Source organism: Drosophila montana, unplaced genomic scaffold, assembly GCF_035044405.1.
Source record: "Drosophila montana isolate Dmon_TW-CO22-7 unplaced genomic scaffold, ASM3504440v1 contig_3469_1, whole genome shotgun sequence".
Taxonomy (NCBI): domain Eukaryota; kingdom Metazoa; phylum Arthropoda; class Insecta; order Diptera; family Drosophilidae; genus Drosophila; species Drosophila montana.
This window is the reverse complement of record NW_026998350.1, coordinates 485,541-510,736: the sequence shown is the minus strand read 5'-3', so window position 1 is coordinate 510,736 and position 25,196 is coordinate 485,541. Positions and strand designations below refer to the sequence as shown.

General features: G+C 38.0%; 1 protein-coding gene across 3 annotated transcripts in view; it reads left to right on the top strand.

Annotated features, from left to right (window-relative positions):
* Positions 1–6,694: 6,694 nt before the first annotated feature.
* The window catches only part of LOC135435037 (uncharacterized protein DDB_G0284459), a 47,762-nt gene continuing 29,260 nt past the window's right edge, over positions 6,695–25,196 (top strand). For all 3 annotated transcript variants that reach the window (XM_064691909.1, XM_064691911.1, XM_064691908.1), the window contains exon 1: positions 6,695–7,006. In XM_064691909.1, coding sequence (XP_064547979.1) covers positions 6,972–7,006 — 35 coding nt within the window. In that variant the 5' untranslated portion in view covers positions 6,695–6,971. The remainder of the gene's footprint in view (positions 7,007–25,196) is intronic.

Here is a 25,196-nt window from a genome sequence, read left to right as displayed (position 1 = left end):
AGGCTATTAGCCAAGTTTCTGACAATTTGCTCATTTTAAAGCCAGGACTTCGATTTCACAAACATAAAGCAATTAGTCCAGACTTTAATATACCTCGGGCTATATATGTACATATAGATTTTATTTACTCCCTTTCCTTTGCCCTTTCCTCTGCCTTGGTTTACAGGACTTTCAAACTTGTCGGCAATAAAATTGAAGCCAGTTTGGCCGAGTTTTAGCTCGAGTTTAGCACGCAATTTTATTGACAGTTTATTGGGGCAGGTGCCCACCCACAACCTTTAACCCTTACCCCACCCCTTCATAGTTTTTACGCAAAAAGTTTGCTTGTTATTTTTGGGTGCTACTTGTAAAATTTGATTGCATTTTTTTTATTGCAAAGTTTGTTTTGCATGCGAAAATACAAAAGTTGAACATTCGATTAAGTGGCAAATTGCAAAAAGCTGTGTAGGTGTGCGTGTGTGTGTGTCTGTGTGTGTGTGTGCGACACACCTGCACAATGTTGTGCCTCTCTAATTGGACACATCATCAACATCGCAACGCATTCAATTCGCATTCGAACAGATTCTCACAGAAATTAACCCAAATGACACTTCAGCCAAAGCGCTGACAACTTTTGCGGCAACTTTTGATGCAGCCCGACAAATTGGCAAAAACAAAAACAAATACTCGAGACACACACACGCACACACAACACACACACTCGACACACACTAATGATGGCAGCCAAAAGATGTTGCCCCTTTTGGGTGGTCGCTGGTCGTCGCGCACATTTCCCAGATTTATGATTTGTTTATTTTGCGCTCTCATTTTCGATATTCGCTGCGATCATTTCAGATACCCGAAAGCTATTGCGAATGTGGGGTATATTAGTTGATGAGTATTGAGGAAAGGAATATATTAGCTATATAAATATTTTTAAATTTTAAATAATATAAATAAATTTAAATAATTTATTTTAAAATTAATTTAAAAACAATTAATTAAATTTATAAGTAATTATAGTTAATCACTAAATCCAAAAAAAATTAAAAATAAACCCCTTTTAATATTATTTACAATTAAAAATAAAAATATATATAAAATAAAATATATAAAATGAAAAATACTTGATATATATATACTATTCTAGAAGCTACATGTCAAGTTTGGTGGCTCTAGCTCATATTATTTGCCGAAATTGCTCAAAGAACAGGTTTTCGATATTGATTTTTATCGATCACTTTGAAACGGGGCAAGTTATCGATTATCGGAAACAAACTCGATCTGCGTATGGACTAGGAGGACCTACAGCCAAGCTCTTATAGGTTCTGAGATCCTTGCGTTCATACATACGGACGGACAGACGGACGGACAGACAGATAGACAGACATGGCTAGATCGACTCGGCTATTGATGCTGATCAAGAATATATATACTTTATGGAGTCGGAGATGCTTCCTTCTGCTTGTTACATACATTTGCACAAATACTTTATACCCTGTTTACCCATTTTTAATGGGTTCAGGGTAGTAGTATAGTAGTATATTATATATCGATTTAAGCATTAGGTGCGGGTATATCAAAGTCAAGTCGAGTCGCGTCTTTGGCACAGCTTTCTAACTTGTTGACTTTTGAGTCAGGCATGAGGCAAGGAGGCATGGGGCATGGGGCATGCGGGGCACAGTTTTGTTTACCAGCGGCGCGCGTCTTGGCGACACATCACAGCAGCTGAGTGGATATATGGATATATACATATATATATTAATATTCATGCGGCTCATAAAGTGAGCAGAGAAAAAAAACGCACAACTGCAAAGATTTGCATTTGAAATTGCTGTCAGCAGCCGAAACACACAACTGCAGTGGCAACTGGCTGGGGCAGCTGGCTGGGACGAGGGGAAAGGGGGGGGGCAGTCGCTTTTAATAACTGAAATGGGGATCTCTGGCTGTTGTTGTGTATTATTGGCAAAATTCATAAATGGGCTGCGCGGCGGCGAGTGCGTGAGTGCGTTTAGGTTTAATTATAAACGAAACAGACGAAAGCAGAAAAGTCGTCTCGAGACAGGCGGGCGCTGCAGCATATGAATATGAATATGAATACGAATGCGAGTGAGTACTCAATCGCGAGTTCAAAAAGGCCCCCAGTTCTACCTATATATACATATATACATATATACATATATACATATATATATATGTATAGTCAGCCAACATCCATCAGTTGATTCTTGGCCCGGACTGTTCGACGTGCCCAAATTGCATTTGCATTCGAGTTATTTGCGCTCATTTCACGTTATGAAATTTTTATTTCGCACATTTGCGCAACGCATTTTCGTGCCGCTTTCCGCTTGCCTCGGCGGAATAGGGGGGAAAATAAAGGGGGAAAAGCCAGCTACAAAAAAAAAACAGACTGAAAGTCTGCTGTTGCCTTTTTGGATTTAGTTGTAATTAAATCAATGGCAGACGAGTCCACATTAAAGCGGATTGTCTACCCCGACCACAAAGGCGCCCAGCCCCTCCCCCCCTTACCACGCCCCTCTCTGATTTCAGAGTGGCCCCAACCAGACTCGAGCTTGGACTGCAATTAGCGCACGCAAAACTTTAGCTTGAAAAACTATTTCAAGTTCCTCAGATCCGTAGCTTAAATTTTGCAAGTTCTACGAAGCAAAAAAACAAAATGAAATACAACTTCAATTCTTGTGGCTTTATAAAAAAGTTTTTTGAATAAAATTTAACCACAAGCAAGTTTCATCTTTGAGTTGTGAAAACTTGAATGCACTCTTAATTAAACTCTTTCTAGTCCGAAAAGCATTAAAGCGTTTCGTGGGCTACAAATTATAGGAATTCGTTTACAGAAGTAATAATAATAATAAAATAACTTAACATAAAATAACTTAACATAATATAACTTAACATAATATAACTTAACATAGTATAACCTAACATAATATAGCTTAACATAGTATAACTTAACATAATATTAGTTAACGTAATACAACATAATATAATATAGCTTAACATTATATAACTTAACATAATATAACTTAACATAATATTACTTAACATAATACAACATAACATAATAAACCTTAACATAATATATCTTAACATAATATTACTTAACATAATTTAACTTAACATAATATAACTTAACATAATATTTCTTATGTTCAGAGATTATTTTTGGACTATTAAAAACAATTTTAGAATTTAAGCTATGTAGTCTTAAGGTCTAAATTCTAGTTTCTGCGAACTCGCAAAATGTTTACCCCCATTCCTTGATTATAGAATAGAATTCGCAACTCAGCCAAAGTCTGACAAGCTCGCTTTTCGAATTGAATTAAAATATTATTCGCTTGGAATTAGAAATACGCCAACTGAATAAAAATGGATAAGCCCAGCCCCGACCCGCACCCATCAAAAGTTCTCACTTCTATTGTGCGCATTGTGCAGGAATCAGTTTTGGGCTCTGTCATAAATATATCATAATCGCAGGCAGGCATCAGCCGAGTCCGAGAGTCCACCACTCTCTATGTGAACTCTATGAATAGCGAGCAACTGATGCAAATTCCATGCCAGTTAAGCGAATTGTGCTTTCAATCTGGCGACTGACCACCCGGACACAATTGACGCCGTCAGCGGACTCCAAAGGAGATGCCACAGCGCTTTGTTATTCAATCCGGGCGAATGGGTGGGCGTCACCAGAAGTGCATAGCAGAGCATAGTTTGTGTAAAGTAATCAAAATGGGGCTGTGTACACTGAGCGAAAATCTAACTGCATTTACAAAGTGTTAAAAATCAAAAAATAAATATGGTCTACTATATCAAATATATAATGGATAAGAATAATGTAGATTTGTAAGTCTTATTTTTTGGAAATTTGTATAAAAGCGAAAATCGAATTACATTGACAAAATGTTTTAAAGAATATGTTCCCCTATTTTAAATATATTTAAATGGATCTTTTAAAGTCTTAAAGTTTTGGGACATTTGTATTTAACAAATGTAAAAGTTTATTGAAGTTACTTTAAAAGCTATTCAAGACAGTGGAAAGAATACGTGCGGCAACGCTTGTGGAACATGTGTGGAAAATGAAGGGAATTGATTTGAAATTTAATAAAAATGTAAGAAAACTTTTACTTGACACTCGCTAGTATATTAAGTAATATACCAGCAAGTATTAAGTAAGTCATTATTTTAACATTTTTATTAGCATTAGCCAGGCAATACTATTCGAATTATAGCTCTCTTTTCTCTCAGTGTATGGAGCACTTGTGTAAGTCCTCCGTATTACGTCAAGAGAACATTTGTTTCTTTCGCTTGGGCCAACTTATTGTTCTCTTGTGCTAACAGCTATAGTTAATACTTATAGCAACAACAACCACTATTTTTCGGTGGGGCACTTGAATTACACTTTGTCAAATCCCCCTCCTCCCCCGCCATATCCCTTCCCCCCGCCCCCCCCTCAGCTAACCGCATCTCGCATTGCTGTGCGATGTTTTGCGGTGGTAATTGCACGCGCGCTGAAGCATATCGTATGTTGCAGGTTTCCGTTGCTGGAAAACCGGGAGAAACGACCTAAAATAGCGGCGCAACCAAATGCGGAACATGATGGGAACAAAAAGCAACTGTTGGATGGGAAAACGGGGCAGGATGGATGGGTGGAGGCAGGGGCAGGGGCAGGGACAGGGGGGGGGCTGGGTAGTTGAAGTTGAGGCCTCGTCAATATTGGCCGCGACAGCTTTTGTTGTGTGCACGAATTGTACGTGTTGCAATCTCCGATAGATACAACAGCTACAAAGCTACAGATACAGATACATTTGCAGTCAAAGCTACAGATACAGATACATTTACAGCTACAGCTACAGATACAATTGCGGAGCGTGCGTGAGTTTGTTCTTGTTCTTCTTTCACGCTTGCTGCACCGATTCGAACTGGGACCCGCTCTCGCATGTAGAAACATGTTCTTTGTCATGCTGGCTGCCTCATTTTGTATCTGTATCCCGCTCTTCCCCTCCCTCTCCCGTTTGTATCTGTATCTGCGCCAAGTGCATGCCACCCGTGCGCCCTTTGGCCCCGTTGGCAGCCAACGAAATGCGCCATTAGGGCGCAACCGTGCATAATTACATCTGTAAATGTATTTGTATCCCCGTATCTGTATCTGTACTCTTATTTGTATCTGTATCTGTATCTGTGCGCCCCTCCTTCGTTTTTTTGGGCAACTCTAATTACACGCGCTATGATTGATGTTCGCTGTGCATTTCTATAGTTCCCAATTTCCCGCTGGATCGCTAGCATTGCTTTTAAGCTGCTTTTGAAAATAGTTTTTATTTTCCTCTGTTTTTTTTTTTTATTATTCTTTTACATAAATTCTTACGCTGGGAATTCCCAGCAAGCAGCTGCACTGCACTCGCTTACTTACATCAAATTTAAAGCTCATAAATCTTCACAAAAGCACACAAATCTCTCTCTCTATATATATATAAATATATATATATTATATATTTACACACAATGCGAATGCAGCCCCTTTTTTGATCCCTTTTTAATTTGTCACTCGACGCGTCAATTATATAAATCGATTCTACATGCCGCAAGATTCCCAAGCATAAATAAGAACTGAAGAAGCTAATCGACTGATCTTAACTACGAACTTCTCTTAACTAAACTAAACTATTTTAAATGTTTATTAAATTATATTAAATGACAAGGAAATTAAAGTGTTCTTTCAGAGCAAAGAAATCGCCTAAATCAGAAATTATCCAGAAATTAGCATCTGAAAATGTTTCTTCTAAGTTTATTCTTTATTTTTACAGAATTCTCAAAAATATGTTCCAAGATATATTTAATTATCTTGCACTTATCTATGTAATAACTTCCGATGGTTAAAAAAAAATAGTTATAAAAAAATATGTTCCAATATATATTTAATTATCTAAAACTTATCTATGTATTAACTCCCGATAGTTGCTTAATATATAGATAAGTTGAAGAAAATTAAACTTATATTAGAATATATTTTACAATATTATTCACTTTAGTTAAAATATTTCTATAAGAAAGATAACTTTTGAGAAATTCTACTTTGATCGAAAAACTTAGTTGAGGCCCAAGAAAAGTATCTCAAAATAATTCTTATATTAAGCCCAATCCAATATAAATGCGAACAGCTTTGCCTAGCTGATAATACCCCACACGAAAAAAGAGTATTGAATAGAATTTATGAATGTCAAATATTTTGGTTTGGTCGTCGTCTTTTTTTCTCAGCCATTCCCTTTTGGCTAAAATAGACTTGAAATATTTGAAAATAATGTGTGAACTTCTCTTGGCTCGTTTCAGCTGCAGCAACAACAATAAAACTGGAACCCCCGACTCCAACATAAATTCCAGGGTATTTGTGTGAGCAGAGAAATGGGCAGAGATGATTTCCTGATGTCGACAGATTATTGATTTTGTGCAAGTGTATTAAAAGCATTGCTCAATACACAGTGAAAAATAGTCGAGTGATTGCGTAACGCATAAACGTGTTAACAATAAATAAATAAATAAAACTGAAGTGAAAAAAGTAAATAAAATAAAAGAAAAACAGTTGCAGCTGCCTTTGCGGCAACTTTGGTTAATTGATTTCTGTTGCTGTTGTTTCTTGCAATGCGCCGTTTCAATGCCAACAACAACAATTACATTAACAACAACAATTTGCTGATACCCAAACAACAACAACAACAGCAACTGTGCGACAATCGCGTGCGCGTTTCGTGCGCGTTTTTTGGCGCGCGCGTTTTTTAATTAATTCGAAGCGTTTTTGTTGTTTTTGGCCCTTTTCGGTTCGTGCGTGCGTGTGTGCGTGTATGTATCTGTGTCCAGCCGGAAATCAGCAATTGAATTTACAATAAGACGCTTTCAAGGAGCCCAAGTGGAGCAAAAACCCATAAAAAACAGTAGCCAACCAAGAAGAAGAAGAGAAAGAAACGCAGCAAGAGGAAGCAGCCAAAATGTTCGCGGGCATCAGAAAAAGACTGGCACGCAAGTGAGTAAAGCCCCCAAAAAACCCCCCACCCCTCACTGCTCCCCCCTCTCTAAAGATTACGTTTTATCACTCTTTGCTTTTTTTGTTGTCAACCATTTGGAGCTGCTTTAATTTGATCACAGTTGTCCCTTTCCAGAAATACCCTAACCGAAAAGAAAATGAACAAGATTTGAGCATCTAAACTGGATAGGGGTATTCCCTTCTTAAAACTTGCATAATACCTACAGCTTTTTTTAAGAGCTTATTCAGTAGATATTGATTAAATAAAACAAATTTGAAAATAATTAATTCCTGAAGAGATAGAAGTGTTTGAAGCTTACAACTCGATTATTAGCAGGAATGCCCTTGATGAAGCCTATATATCGATAACAAAAACAAAGGCTGTATTTTTAAAATACTAAACAGGGCTAGTCTTGTGTTTCTTTTAGGTTTTAAGATTATTTTGCTATGCTTCTGGGAGTTTTCCTAAAAGTGCTACAACTATTGGAATTTAAATCGATATATATCGATAGCAAAAAGAAACGCTGCATTCTCATGATACTAAGCAACAGATCTTAAGGCATACAAAATGCGAATTCTAGGAACAAGTCTTGTGTTTCTTGTGGGTTGTGTGATTATGGAAAGACGCTCTTGTGAATTATCCCAAAAGTCCTGCTATTCTTAGTACTTAAATCGATATATATCGATAACTAAAAGGAACGCTGTATTCTAAAGATACGAATGATCTGATTTTAGGGCATTCAAAACTTTAGATGCCTCTAGGAATTTTCCTAGAATATAGCCGATATTTTTGAATATAACCCGATAAATATCGATAACAAAACGAAACTCTGTATTCTCCAGACATTATAAACCTAATTTTAGGGCATACAAAATTCGAATTGAAGGGACAAATCTTGCATTTTTTTCTTGATTTTATCGATGTTGTCCCTTCGTTTTCATGGCCCAATTCCGCTGTTAATGACTTGCGCGATAAAACTCAGCGCCGGGGATCGGGCGGGGCCGCTTTTCAATTTGCAAAAAAAAAAAAGCAGGAAAATGAAAAAAGCTGCGCGCTGTTTTTAACAGAATTGTATACTATTTGTCTAATTAATTTTGTAGCGCAGCTTGAGACGAGCTGGGGCTAAGCTGAAAATGGGAGCTCAATTGCGCAGCACTTGAGACGCTTCGAAATTGGGGGACACCTACAGCTCGCCCCCTGTTCCCCCTAGTCCCCTCTTCTCCCCTCTTTTTAAGCCAGTCAGCATCATGAATGCGCCCCTCGCCCCATGTGACATTGGGGCTTATGAATTTGCTGATTTGCGCAAATGTTGCACGTTTCGACAACAATCATCATTCCTCATCATTTTTATAATGATTTTTTTTACTATTTTCTGAGCGGTTTTTTTCGCTGATTTTTTTTTTGTAAATGAGCCAATTAGGTTTAAAATCTTTATTATTAGCGGAACCGGTTTTGCGTTTATCCATAAACAAAATTGAATTATGCCACAAATTGGGCGCTTAACTGCCTCACGGCGCGTGTTTTGGCCCCGGGCAGATCTTCCCAATCGTTTCTTAGCTCTTTCGCTCAATGCGAATCCTCTGGCTCTGGCCTGTCCGCACTCATTCAACATTTTCGTGGGAATTTTCATGCATCGTGAAGTTGTTGTGAAACACTAATGAAAGCCATAGAAAGTTGCCAAGAGTGCCAAAGAATAGACGCGTAATTGCGCAGAGCGTGGCTGCAAATGATGGCCTAAAACCCATTATAAAGCCAACATATGAGAACTCTTGAACTGACTTTGGGGATTAGAGAAATAGTTTTTCATGAGGAATCATTGGTACCAGGGATTCACATTCGATATTCGGCAAAATACGTTGGCATTTACAACTCATTTTCAAAGATCTGTGAGAGATTTTCCACGGCCAAGGCTGCGTGGAATACCCGCTATTCATATCTTATAGAGACATAGGTCAAAATTTCCCACCCCCATAACTCGGTCAAAACTCAACCGATTTTCATAAGGTTTGGCTTTTTATCCATGGTTTTGTGTCTAGATCAATTTTGCATCAAAATCGGGCAACATATTTCCTGGTCAACATTCATGTCAAAATGGTACCCCCTAAAACCGTTGTATACATAGGTCAAAATTGCCCACCCCCATAACTCGGTCAAAACTCAACAGATTTTTAAAAAGTTTGGCTTTTTGTGCATCGTTTGGCCTCTAGATCAATTTGGCATCAAAATCTAGCAACATGTTTCCTGGTCAAAATTCATGTCAAAATCTTACCCCTAAGATTCGTATATAGCCACAGGCCAAATTTTCCCAACTCCATATCTCGGTCAAAACTCAACAGATTTTTAAAAAGTTTGGCTTTTTGTGATTTGTTTGACCTCTACATCAATTTTGCATCAAAATCGGGCAACATGTTTCCTGGTCAAAATTCGTGTCAAAATCTTACCCCTAAGATTCGTATATAGCCACAGGTAAAAATTTCCCACCCCCATAACTCGGTCAAAACTCAACCGATTTTCATAAAGTTTAGCTCTTTTTGCATGGTTTGGCCTCTAGATCAATTTGGCATCAAAATCTGGCAACATGTTTCCTGGTCAAAATTCATATCAAAATGATACCCCCAAAAACCGTTGTATACATATGTCAATATATCCCATCCCCATAGCTCGGTCAAAACTCAACCGATTTTCAAAAAGTTTGGCTTTTTGTGCATCGTTTGGCCTCTAGATCAATTTGGCATCAAAATCTAGCAACATGTTTCCTGGTCAAAATTCATGTCAAAATCTTACCCCTAAGATTCGTATATAGCCACAGGTCAAAATTTCCCAACTCCATAGCTCGGTCAAAACTCAACCGATTTTCATAAAGTTTAACTTTTTGTGCATGGTTTGGCCTCTAAATCAATTTTGCATCAAAAGTTGGCAACATGTTTCCTGGTCAAAATTCATGTCAAAATGGTACCCCCAAATATCCTATATAGCCACAGGTCAAAATTTCCCACCCCCATAACTCGGTCAAAACTCAACCGATTTTCATAAAGTTTGGCTTTTTGTGCATGGTTTGGCCTCTATATCAATTTGGCATCAAAATCTGGCAACATGTTTCCTGGTCAAAATTCATGTGAAAATGATTCCCTCAAATATCCTATATAGCCACAGGCCAAATTTTCCCAACTCCATAGCTCGGTCAAAACTCAACCGATTTTCAAAAAATTTGGCTTTTTGTGCATGGTTTGGCCTCTATATCAATTTGGCATCAAAATCTGGCAACATGTTTCCTGGTCAAAATTCATGTGAAAATGATACCCTCAAATATCCTATATAGCCACAGGTCAAAATTTCCCAACCCCATAACTCGGTCAAAACTAAACCGATTTTCATAAAGTTTGGCATTTTGTGCATGGTTTGGCCTCTATATCAATTTGGCATCAAAATCTGGTAACATGTTTCCTGGTCAAAATTCATGTCAAAATCTTACCCCTAAGATTCGTATATAGCCACAGGTCAAAATTTCCCACCCCCATAACTCGGTCAAAACTCAACCGATTTTCATAAAGTTTGGCTTTTTGTGCATGGTTTGGCCTGTAAATCAATTTTGCATCAAAATCTGGCAACATGTTTCCTGGTCAAAATTCATGTCTAAATGGTACCCCCAAAAACCGTTATATGCATAGGTCAATATTTCCCAACCCCATATCTCGGTCAAAACTCAACAGATTTTCATAAAGTTTGGCTTTTTGTGCTTCGTTTGACCTCTACATCAATTTGGCATCAAAATCTGGCAACATGTTTCCCGGTCAAAATTCATCTGAAAATGCAAATTCATCACGTGTCAAATTCCTTTAAGGCATGTTTTCTATTCATTCTTCTATCCTGGCAGAGTGGTTAATACTCTAATAAATAATACGTATCACTCTAATACACGGATAAACCATATAACATACATGTACATCTAAATATATAGATATATATATTTCTTGTTACTTCTAAAACAAGCTCAATTTATTGTTTGCCTTTTTTGCTACTTTATTCTCACTTTTCTTGCCCATTTTAAATGCTCCACTTTAGAGTTTGGCATAGAATAAACATCAGATGCTCCAGTATCCAACTATCTACCTGAATAATTCACACCCACATCCAAAAAAAAAATCTTTAAAAGCCCCTTTTTGGTCAGATTAGTGTGGCAGATGACAAAGGCGAGGGCTTTTCTCGGCTTTTTTGGTAGTTGCCGCTGTTTGCGAGTCATGATGTGCTAATTATTACAGAAAAGTGCAGCCAAATGCCTTTTAGCACTTAACGTTGACTGGGGACGGGGGGGGGGGGGAAGTGGCCCCGTAAGGCCAGATACTTTGGGCTCAGGTGCTAAAAACACCTGTGCAAATAGAAAACGAAAACTGAGACGGAGCCCGAGGCCGAGGCCTAAACTCCAGCACTTGGCACTTTGTAGGTGGCAGCTCTCATCTACATAAAGTCGCATGTAGATACATATTTACAGTTCGGGGATCGGACTCCCGATAAATATATGTATATGTACATATATATATATATATTTATTTTCAGCAGTCATGTATGTGCCACAAACGGTTGAAGCTTCAACATCTTGTGAGCCCACACACACACAAAATTTTCATAGGAATTAAACGCTTAGAAACGCCTGCGCTTCGGGTTTTTGGGTCTTATTTCTTTTTTTTTTGGGGGGGGCGCGGCACGGCAAATGTGGCAATCAAGCGCGACTAAAGTTGAAAAATAATTACACGAAAAGACATAACACACTTTATGCCAACAACAACATGAAACATTAAACATTTTATGTGGGCAAGCGCATTAAACTTGCCTGGCCAAGCCGAGCGCAGCCCCACAATTCGTGCGATAACCCCTGAAAAAGCTGATGAATTCTCACGCATATAAAACCTAGCTAAAGTCTAGGCTGTTGCTGTGATGGGATGTACTATGTGTACGTAACATATAATTACACGCATCCAAAAGTATCTTGGAAACTAACATTTATTGCATGCCTAATTATGATTGATACGGAGAACGAAGCTGAACACAATATGTATCGAGAGGGAAGAGCTATCTTCGGCAAGCCGAGGATTTAATACCCTTGCAAACCCAACCTTTTCATAATGCTTTGCTCGTATGTAAGAAGCACAGCGAAAATAGTTAATGCCGCGTAATATATCTTGATAAACAAAAAAGTTTTCCATACAATAACCTAATTTTCGACCGATCGTTCCTATGGCAGCTATATGTTTTAGTGATCCGATGTTGATAGGATTTGGCATATATATGAGCAGTCTAGTAAAACCAATAAATGCCGAGTTTGGTCAAGATATCTTGATAAACAAAAAAGTTTTCCATTGCACAAGTTAATTTTCGACCGATCGTTCCTATGGCAGCTATATGTTATATTGATCCGATGTTGATAGGATTTGGCATATATATGAGGAGCATAGTAAAACCTATAAATGCCGAGTTTGGTTAAGATATCTTGATAAACAAAAAAGTTTTCCATACAAGTACTTAATTTTCGACCGATCGTTCCTATGGCAGCTATATGTTATAGTGATCCGATGTTGATAGGGTTTGGCATATAAATGAGACGATTAGTAAAACTAATAAACGCCGAGTTTGGTTAAGATATCTTGATAAACAAAAAAGTTTTTCATAGAACAACCGATCGTTCCTACGGCAGCTATATGATATAGGGGTCCGATCGGATAGAAACAAACAGAAAAACATGTCTATATCGACTCAGCTGTTGTTGCAGATCGAGAATATATATACCTTATGGGGTCAGAGATGTCTCCTTCCATGCATTATACTTTTAGAGACAAAATTATAATACCCTCCGCAAGGGTATAACAAGGCGGAGCTCTCAACTTTGTTATACCCTGGTGAAAGTTTTAATGTTTCTTTCAGATAACATCGTAACTGTAAATAGGTTTTACAAAAACTAAAATTCCTGAGAATGGGGGAGTTGTTTTAATATTGTTCTATTATGTGCTTAGAAAAGTTCCCTCGATTTGCCAAAGTCGTATCTTAAGATCTTCTGGTTTAGATATTATTAGGAGCTGAAGAAAAATAACCTTTTGAATAGTGTTGGAAAGCGTACTAAATACTTCTCTCTAACTTGTATATGCTCTTCGCATTTTGTATACCTTACCAAATACCCTTTAAAAAACAACAGAAACTTTTTGTTAGTTGTTGTTTGTTAGTCTCGTGGCCCCAAGCGGCGTTTTCCATTTTGTGCTCATTTCGCTGCTGGCACTCATTGTTCTACGCTTGTTATCAAATGTATCTTTGTATCTGTAGCTGACTGACAACCTCCGACGCTGCGCATGTGCCACATACAAGCTTATTGGGGCTTATGGGTTGAAGGAAATGTGATGCAACAAAGCGTGAGCCGGCGGCAACTAACATTTAGACACACACGCACTTATGACATAAATCTGTATCTGTATCTGTATCTGCAGCCGTATCTGTATCTGTATCTGTATCCGCAGCCTCGCGCTAATTTCGAGCTAAGATTACAAACGAAACAGAGAAACCCTGGAAAACTGTTGCAATTGCCGGATATGCGCAGTTCTTGATAAAGCAAATAGAGCACAAATACATGAATGTATTTTACGACGGAGGCATCAAGTTTTTCGGCGGCTTTTGCCTAATTGCTGTCGACATTTGATAGGCTTGCGGCGATAGGCATTGACACAATATTTCTGAGGCTCTTTTCAGTTCAAAGTTCGTTCGCCCTCAGTTGAGCGTGTAGAGTAAGTAAGTGTGCCCGACTAGCAGATACCCTAAGCTGCCGCTGCGACCATTTTAGTTTTCTTCTTCTAACAGTTGCATACATTTGAACAATAAATATTATTTAAACAAGTAAGACGTTCTAGGCGGGAGTGCCTAACTAGGGGATACCCTGTACAATCTTCTACCAACACCAAATGCTGCTGGCGCTTGACTATAATAATAAAACGAAAGACAGTATATATATATACTATTCAAGAAGCTATATGTCAAATTTGGTGACTCTAGAAAGAGATTTGCTCAAAAAACAGGATTTCGATATCGATTTAATTCGATTACCTGGCAAGTTATCGATTATCGCAAACAAACTCGTACTGCGCGGGCACTAGGAGCACCTTCATTCAAAATTTCAAGTCTCTAGCTCTTGTAGGTTCTGAGATCCGCCTCTTGATGCTGATCAAGAATATATATACTCTATGGGCTCGAAGATGCTTCCTTCTGCCTGTTACACACATTTGCACAAATACATTATACCCAATTTTAATGGGTGCAGGGTATAAAAAGCGTCTTTTGTTATTCGCCTTGATCAATAGATAGTTAGATAGAGCACACTCCATGATATTGTACTCAACAGAGTAGACAGAATGAGCGCATTATTTGCCCAGGAGCTGCCTTTGCAATTGCTTAGGCAAGTTACCCCTCCCCCCCCCCCCTCCTTCTGCCACGCCCACATCCCTCACTGGCTGTCATAAATGCGCCATTAGAGCTAACAACGTATTTTCAACTTCACTTAGACAACGCGCACCCACATTTACCCACCCACAAATCTGTGAGCCTCCCCCGCCCCCTCCCCCCTCTCTCTCTCTTACGCCCTTTGCACACACAAAAGAAATGCCGTTTTATGCATTTCAAGTGCGTCGACGTCGCCGTCGCCGTCTGTGCACTATCACACATCTAAATAAGCAGCTGTGTGTGCGTGTGTTTGTGTGTGTTTGCATATTTGTATAGCTGCGCCTGTCGCACATCCTCCATCCACCCGTCCGTCCGTCCGTCCGTTAGTCTGTCTGCCTGTCTCTCTCTGTCAGAGTGAGTGAAGTGTCAATTCCATCATAAGCCAAAGTGGCGCACATATCGCATAACATTTTCACAAAAGGGGCGACAGCGACAGGCGACAGGCCAAATCAAAGGAAAAAGAAAAATTATTGAACAATTTCTCAAAATAAAATATGACAAAACTGCACGAGCAACATCAACAGCAACAGCAAATCGAAATTTATATACCCTAACGGTTCATAGAAATTAGTTATATAAACATTATTTATGTGTGCATAAAAATATAATAAAATTGCAAACTCACCAGCAGCTGGAATTGCGTACGCACACACACACACACATGCACACAAAAGTATAAAAATATATACATATGTATATGCAAAAGCATCTATGGCCAACACGAATGTGCACTTAACGTTTGTGTTTACCATAATAAATAATAGCAGCAAATCAATATACACCATAAAAAGAACACACTTCACTTCACCATTTTGCATGCATTTGAACTTTTCATTTCAATTTACACTTAATACAATTCCCGTATGCACTTTTTATGCGCGACAGAATTTAGGCGGCAAGCAACAGCTGATTAAAGTTGGCCGCAGCAAAAGCAAATATCGATATCGATTGCTGCAGTGTTGCGAAGTTTGGCTAGCTATTGTGATCAGATCAGTGCTGGTTGATATGTTAAAGCTTATCGATAACAGCCGTTGCATTGGCTTAAATCTAGCTTTGTAACTAGCTGCCATTTAGCTTGCTTACAGCTATATCGAGCAGTTTTTGATGATAAAACAGCTGAGAAGTGTTTGAAAAAAGCGGTTAGCTTAAAATCTGCACGAATTGAACATTTTGCAATGAGAAAATTCGAGAATTTAAAGTTTATTGCATTATTATACACTTTTAATGCTGACAAATGTACAATAATTAAATAAATATGATTAAAAGTCGAATATTTTGTACAATTTGAGCCACTTGACAAGCCGAAAGTGCCTCAACTTAGAGTATACAAAATGAGCACAATGAAAGCGTCAAATGGGCGTCTGTCTCCTCTGTCTCCTCTGCATTTTGACAGCAAACACGCTGCACACGGAGCAGCAATCCCTCATCCAAGATGCAGATACAACGGACACCGATACAGATTCAATTTGGGTGTGACAATTGCAGCCGCAGACGCGACGCCATAATGATGAATACCTTTTTAATGAGCAGCTGACAAATGAATATGCATTGGATGAAGCTCAGGCGATTTATTATCGCCTCGCCCCGCCCCGGGCAGGCATTCAGCTGGCTTCGATCATAAATTTCCACCTTTGACGCGTGGAATGAATGACCCTAACCTACCCAAATAGTTAAGCTAAGTTTTGTAATGTTTATTGGACTGGGACATGCAAAGTGCGATGTACAACATATAAATATGTACGAAAAAGTACAAAGAAATTCCTATACAGTGGGAACTTCCAAAACTGCTGGTCAAATGTTCAAGTTTGCTGGTTTAAATCTCGATCGATTTTGTTAATTTACTTTGTTTTTTTTCTCGCCCTTTTGTATAAAGTCAGAAATAGAAAAGTTCCACTGTATTGGCTTTTTTTTTAGCAGTTTGTACTTGTTTTCTAATTAAAAGTTTGCTCTTAACGTTTGCTTTAAACGCAAACTTGTTTCCGGCCAAAAACCACACCCACCTAGAGCCACGCCCCCCCGCTGCCCCCTTACGCCCAATTATTTTGGGGCGTCGACGGGCTTTATAGCCACAACAACAACAACAACAACAACAATAATATGAGCTAGGTATTGTTGTTGGGTTTAGGGGCAGCAAATGTTTGTTGATAAATAAAATTTATATGAGACTGTGCGTGTGTGTGTGTGTGTGTGTGTGTGTGTGTGTGTGTGTGTGTTTATAGCTCGGTGTGGCAGGTGGACAACTCAGGTACACATATACATATATATGTGTATACACAGAGAGAAAAATGGGGGGCTAATCACAAGACTTTTTTATACTTCTTTCTATGCCAAAAAATTCGTAAGGTTTTTAGTCCGAAAAGAGCTAAAAACTCTCGATTTAATTATAATTCGCACTTAATTTCAGTTAAGCTCTATAAGGTCTTACAACAAGTATAAAAATTCTTGAGTTAATTATAATTCGTACTTCATTTCAGATAAGCTCTATAAGGTCTTAGAATTGGTATTAAAATTCTTGAATTAAAAAACTTATTTTTAGTAGTAAATGTACTTAAATCAAGCTCTAAAAAAGCGAGAAGAAAAGCTGATTCAAGTTGAAAAATTCTTGATTCTAGATCACAACGGCTTTTTCGGAAGTTCTCATAGCTGGGATTGTATGAAGGACATATTGGGCTCAATTTAAGACTATGCTAGTCTTATTTCAAGGCAAAAATTGAATTAATTTAAGTGCTCTTAAATTAAATCTTTTGTCAGTCTTAATTTGAGATTTATCAAAACTTGATTCAATACTATTTCATTGTTAAATTGTTAACGTCACAAGCAAAACAAAGCTTGATTCAAGTATTTTCGCTCTTAAAGTGTCAGACTTGAAATAAGAATTTCATGCTTGATTCAAGTACGAAATTCTTGATTTTTTCTCTCTGTGTATATATACATATATGTATGGCATATATATAAAATACAACAAAGCGAACGCGTTATCTATTTGAGCGCGGAAATGGCATATTGAGCCTGTGTTTATGGCTCATTTGGCCTCTTGGGCCCCTTTTGTGCCCCAAATAATTAGCATGCCATTGTGTCCTTGAAGCCAGAAGCAACTGATAACTGATAACAGATAACTGATAGCTGATGTTGCTTCGTTTCCGCTTCTGGCCCCGCCCCCGCCCCTGCCCCTGCCCCTGCCCTGGCCATTTGCCAAAGCTAAAAAATCTGCATGCAAAGTGTGTGACATGCAAATAACTTTCTAAACTGATGGCTGCACCTTGACGGCTTCCCCTTAGATGTGCCTCTATATATAGATCTGAGTACAGTAAAAACTCTGCACTAACGGATGGCTACCATTAATATTTGCAGTCCCAATCTTGACTCTTCTTTTCCTTTTAAATTATTATAAAGACACATATTTTATATATTATATAAACAAAAATAATGCTGTCTTTGGTCTTCTCTGGGGTTTGAACCCCGAACTTCCTGCTTAGCCTTCGCTTAGTAGAGCTGGAAACACATCGATGTCTGAGACATCGATAGCTTTTAAGAAAAATATCGATACACGGCAAATACAATATTAATCCGAATGGAAAAAAAACAAAATTACAAATTACTCCAAATAAACTTATTTTACTTATTAGCCGCTTTTTCTTATTCAAAAAGTGTTAGAGCTGGGAAAACAGCGAAAACATCGAAAAAAAAAAATTGATAGTTATCGAAAACACAAAAAATATCGATTTAATCGATAGGTCCAGCGATTGTTTTCCAGCTCTACTCTAATCGATATTCGTTATTTTTCTTTCAAGCGTAAATCAATCTTTCCAGCAAATTAAAATGCCAAAGCGTAGTTGTACGCTTTAGGGTGCTTTCACTGTACCATACCCCACACACAAGAACAGGGCTTGGTGCGGCGTCATGTGCCAGTCAATCGGTTCGCGCTTTGTGAAGTGTTTGCCCAGGTAAACACAAAGTGTCCACTTGACTTCCGTTTGGCTGCTTGGTTCGATTCCCGGAATCGCAGCTCGAAACTCCGAAACGTGACATCGATGTTTGCCATAGTTTCTGTGTGTGTGTGTGTGTGTGTGTGAGTGTATTTTTCTGGCTGCGGTTTAATTCATAGCATTTGCATAGGCATTTGGCATTTGTATTGGTATTTACCTGGCGGGCCTCTTGTTCTTTTATTTGCATAAATATTTACAAATGCCAGCGCGAATCGCTCCAAATGGTTTGGCATAAAACACTTTGACGCTCGATTTAGGTGTCAATTAGCCGGACAATGCTGCGAAAGTGTCATTTTGTCAGCTAATTAAGTTCTGATAAATGTATCGTTAATCGATAGCTAAAAATAGCTGAAATTCACATTTAACTTCAGGTTAAATAAACGCTAAAATAAAATTCAAGCTAAACTTGATAGCATAGTCAACAAATCGGATTTATAGCTATTAACTTTAATATTAAGTTCTGATAAATGTATCGTTAATCGATAGCTAAAAATAGCTAAAATGAACATTTAACTTCAGGTTAACTGAACACCTAAATGAACATTTAACTGCAGGTTAAACAAAATAAACGAACTGTCAGCTAATTATTTTTTTTTAAATGTATCGTTAATCGATAGCTAAAAATATCTACAATGAACATATAACTTCAGGTTAACTGAACACTTAACTGCAGGTTAAACAAAATTAAAGCCAAATTTAATGGCACAGTCAACAAATCGCATTTCAGCTATTAACTTTAATATTTTAAAATAATCGAACTGTCAGCTAATTAAGTTCTCATAAATGTATCGTTAATCGATAGCTAAAAATAGCTTAAACAAAAATTTATCTTCATGTTAAATAAACACTAAAATGAACATTAAACTACAGGTTAAATAAAATTCAAGTCAAATTTAATGGCACAGCTAACAAGCACTTAAAAAACAACTAGCTATGGCTAAAAATAAAAAAACGGCTAAATTGGCAGCGCAGCCAACTTCAAGTTGTCGGCGCTTGGCTTTGTTTTTGGCGGTTTCTTCAACCAATTCTCCAATTGAACAATTGTTGCGGTCGCGGAGATCTCATTACGATCCGTCGATGTCGCCGACTCAATTATGTGAAAATGTTAAAAAAAAAATGCCTATGTCGATTATTTCCTGTTCCAACCGTAAGCACAATTATATGTTGTTTATCAGATAGATGTCTGGCCCGTATATGCACATAATAAATCTTTGATTTTTTTTCAACTCTTTGTCAAATTATGCAAATTTCAAGTGTGGGCTTCAAAATCAGTTATGAGAAAGATGGAGAAAGGGAGGGAGGGAGGGAGGGAGGGAGAGGAGGGGAGGTGAGGTCGGTAGAGCGTTAACAGATTTGGGTCATTGATAAAAGTTTCGATGGGGCATCAACACATTGTCAGCGACAAAAAGGGCGTGTGGAAATGAGATGCAGCGAAATTCTAGTAACAACAACTACTCAAATTTCTCATTACATTAATCACACCCACAGGGCTCTACTTTGAAAAAAAGTATCGAAGATTAAATACCCTAAAGAAAGGGAAATATCTCTTGTGAAAAAAATGACAAATTATTTGTTATAAAGTGTCGAAGATTAAATAACCTACAAAGAAGGGAAAGATTTTCGATTATTAGTGTACGTATTTCGGAACATCTAAAGGCGATTATTACAATTTGTGCAACGGCAAACTTATTCAAATAGTAGAATAATCTGTATCTGTGCACACCATATGAGAGTCTACATCCGAATCGGATGCCTCTTACTCTTCTAAGCTAACGATAAGACAAGATTTCGATATCGAAACTTATCGATATCCAGGCAACAGGAGGTATCGATAAGTGGAAACAAACTTGATCTGTGCCGACAATAGGAGAACGTGCAATAGATAATAGTATCCGAATCTGATACCTCTAGCTCCACTAAGCTCCAAATATTTATCTGATCATATTTATCGATATCGAATTTTATCGACATCACGGAAACAAGGCAAGGTATCGATACTTAAGAAACAAATTTGATCTAGACGCATACAAACGCTTATAGTCTAGACGTATCCGAATCTGATACCTCTAGCTCCACTAAGCTCCAATATCTATCCGATAAGAAAGGATTTTGATATCGAAAGTTATCGATAACATGAAAACGGTGCAAGGTGTCGATAAGTTGAAACAAACTTGATATTTGACGATAATTGGAGAACGTTCTAAATTTTGAATCTCTAGCTATAATAGTATCCGAATCTGATACCTCTAGCTCCACTAAGCTTCAAATATTTATCTGAACATTTTGTTGGTTATCGAATTTTATCGATATCGAGGAAACTTTGCAGGTTATCGATAAGTAAGAAACAAATTTGATCTATGCCGATAATTGTAGAACGTTCTACATTTCGAATCTCTAGCTCTTATAGTCTAGACGCATATATTTCTTTATCTCTACAGTTCAGGAACATATATACCCCGTATAGTCGAGCATTTCTTCTTTAATACGTTACGAATGAGATGCTTGCTTGGCTGCAGCTGGAAATGGCCAAGTTAACAACGGGCCTTGACGCCGCTGTCGCTGCCTCTTCATCTTCTTCTTCTTCTTCTTCTTGTTAGCCAACTGCAGCTGCATCCTTTTGGCTTGTTTGAGTTGGCTTCACACTTTTCTACACGCGGAGACCCCCATTTGAATTGTAAACAGACTTGGACACGCCTATTTGGGTTATGCTGCTGCATGGATGAGTGCCCCGAGCCCCGACCATGTTGTATAGTGTATAGTGTATATGGAGGCCCGTTGTCGGATTGTGTTTCAGGTCTGCGAAATGGGTTACGGAACGTGCGGCGGCCCTTTAGAATGTGCAGCGGCCCGTGCAGAGCGCGGATTTACTATAACGGAAGCTCAGCCCGTTCATGAATAAATTAACAATTGCTGGGCGGAATTTTGCATGCACATCATCTAAAATTCCCACTAAATGCACAAATACGAAGATATATCTATCTATCAAAAAAGTTGATATACCCAATCGAGCCACGATTTCCGATTTAGTTTCTTTTTATTCTTAATCAAAGCTTCTCCCCAAGCCCGATAATATGGTGCATAAAATCTTGCTTAATTTCGGTGCTTAGAGTCCGATCTATGTGAAATTTTCAGTGCATAAAATATGGTAAAGAAATGTTTATAAAAACCGAAGTGCAAGACTCTAACTTTATTCTGCGGGGATCTGTTATCAATTATCATAAATCATCTATTATCAATTATCAATTTGCACGCACATAAGAAACAATCCCAATTAATACAGATAACATATGTGCATTTAGTGGGAATTTATGTGGGAAATTATTGGGAATATATTGGGAATTTATATTTATCGAGCCTGCAAAACGTTTCTGTAGTTTCTTTTTATTCCTAATGAAACCTTTTTCTCAAGCCTGACACTGTGGTTAATGCAGTCTTGCTTAACTTCGGTGCTTAGAGTCCGATCTATTTTTAGGCCTAAATATGGTATAGAAATGTGTATATATGTATACCGAAGCGCAAGACTCTAACTTTTTTCTGCGGGGATCTATTATTATAATAGCATAAATATTTTAGCATAAATCATCTATTATCAATTAGCTGGCGAAATAAGATAAATTCCCACATAAGATAAATTCCCATATAAGCTAAATTCCTACTAAATGCACATATGTGCTCTGACATATATCTATCGAGCCTGCAAAACGTTTATGTACCACGAATTTCGATTTAGTTTTTCTTAATCAAAACTTTTTCAATCAGTATTGCTTCACTTCGGTGCTTAGAGTCCGATCAGGACTTAAATATGGTAAATAAATGTGTATATATAAAGCGCAAGGCTTTTCTCTGGGAGCATCTATTATCAATTAGCAGCAAAAGTTCCATTGATGAAACGATTCTCAATTTTGCAATTCACAAATTAATTTACAGTCCAGTTTACACACTTTTATAGGGATATTGTACTTTAAATCTCGATGTGTCCAGTTCCAAATCTAAATCTGTCTAAATCTATGTCCATGTCTCTGTCTGCATCTGCAACTGCATCTGTGTGTGGTCAGTGGCCAGCCACGCCCACGCCCACGCCCACGCCCTGTCAGCTGGTGGCAACCACAAGCAAACAGTGAGCTGCATACTAGCCTGCCTGTCGGACAGTCGGACAGTTGAATGGTCGAAGCGAGCGTTGGGCGTTTCCAACTTCGATTTTCCATATGCATGACAAGAGGCGGAGGCGAAGGCGGAGGCGAAGGCGGAGATCGGAGGCGAAGGCGGAGGCGGAGAGCGCGGGAGCGGGGGAGTTCTCGCTTTCGAATTGCAGTCGAAAATTATTGCAGAACTGTAAATTATTTGCACTGTCGACCTCATTGTCAGCGCTTTAAAAACTTAACAGCACACACACACGCACACAGATCACACGCACACACACACACACGCACACACACGCACACGCACACACACGCAGCTTTGGCTGGGCTGATTTTCATGACAGTCGAATTAATTCGCCGCGTTTTATGCAAATTTAGCATTTTGTATGGGTGTAAATGGCCAGTAATTATTTGTGTGTGTGTGTGCGAGTGTGTGTGTGTGTGCGATGGTACTTAACTGTAATTGCAGTCTATTTGAAACCTGTCTAAATTGCTTTTAATGTTACTTTTAATTAGCTGGCCGCTGTAATAATGTCGTAAATATCTATGCTAATCATATACGTAGCCATAAATCAAGCATTTTATATTGAATGAGAAACTCGATTTGTTTAACATTTCAATGGATTTCCAGTTGAAAAGCTCTCTCAAATGGCCTGTTATCTATATACCCTGTAATCGGGGAAAATGGGCCAGAGGCAGCTTTGGATGTCATTTATTTGAAATTATCGACGAGAGCAAAAAAATCGATAAATAGATATATATATATATATCCTATATACCCTGTAATCATTGAAAATGGGTAAGAGGCAGCTTCACATGAAATTTTTTAAAAAAATTTTTTTTTTAAAAGTATCGATATGTATCGAAACGTTTCTTGAACATATATCGATGAAAACAAGATCGAAACACACCAAAGCTTGGCATGTGCAGATATATAGATATAGATATCAGATATTACAATCAAGACAGATCAAGAAACTTTTACCTTTTTAAGCGGACAATAAAAAGAAGAGTTTGTAATAATAACATTTTTCTGGTATAGAGCTCAGATAATAGATGAACATAAGAGTTAATACGAATGTGCAGGGTATCTGCTAGTCGGTGACTCTCCGACTAACTTTTTATTATATTTCTTATATGTATTTCTTTACTACATTTAGTTAATCATAAGTGCAGCTTCACGCAAGTGCCATCGGTTGGTCATAAACGGTTAAAAGCCGCTTTATATTTATTATATCTTAAGCTATAATTAAACATGCATTGCCGCTTATCTGAACAAACCCCAATTACAGCTGGTGCCCCGCACCCCCCCCCCCCCCCCTCTCACACACACAACGTAATTACTCACCATAAATTTCTCTTAAGGGTCTTCGGGGTCAGCTCCAGTCACAATTCGGCCCAGGAGTAAGCGCCTTATGAAAATAATAAAAAGAAAAAACGGAAGAAATCGCCATTAAATGCAAGCCAAAAGTGTGGCCAGCTACTTTTTTTCCCTTTTTGTGTCCTTTTTGTGTCATTTTCGCTGTGCAGTATTTATTTGTATGCCAACTGCAATGCCCATTGATAAGAGCGAGTCGTAGGGGATGGGGGCGGGGGGAAGGGGCGGGTTGGGGATGGCGACAGCGGAAATTTATGGTCGTCACATAAAACGCATAATCAGCAAACGAATGTGTGCCGCACAAAAGTGCCGGATTAACCGAATGACCGGACAGACAGACAGACAGACAGAGGGACGGACGAACGAACTACTGACTGCCGTTGCCACGCCTCCTTCTGCTCCTCCCTGTCCAGCAACTCCTCCTGTTAAAATGATTGCGCACTTGACGAATGTGCAACATTCGACGATATCAGAGGCGAGCATAAATATATATATGTACATATATTTATTTATATATCTACATGTATATATTTCTTTGTTCGCATACTTATGTAAGTGAGTGTGATACCCTGCAATTAAAAGCATATAATTTATTTATGGGGCCAACTGAATGCTTAAGTATTTGTTAAGAGGAAATATGTTGGATGACTCCAATAGAAATATACATATTGTAAGATTAGAAAAACTTTGAATTTGATTTGAACGCTGTTAAAATAAGTTATCGATAACTTGGCATGTGTAACTCTGATAAATGTAATTTATATATCGATACAAATCGAAGGAGTGTTTCGATATTTCAATAAGCAAGCGATTACTTTTTGAAAGGATTTCGATTTATTATTATAAATTTTATTTAATTAAACTTTCAAGAGCATCCGAATTTATCAAATGCAACTACTAACTATATAAACATATACATATGCCCTGCTGTAGGGTATGCTGTAGGGTATCCAACAGGAATATACATATTATACATTCAAAAGCATCCGAATTCAACAGACACAACTACTGATTCCACTATGCTCAAAATACATACATATGTAACATTTACACATTTCACATTCTGCTATTTCATTAGCAAGTTACTCGTGGCGTATACCAACCTTTTTTTTGGAAATGTGAAAAATGTGAGAAATGTACAAAATGTTGTTTCGTACAGGCAACATGTTTCACAGAAGCAAAAAATGTAACATAAGCAAAAAATGTTACATTT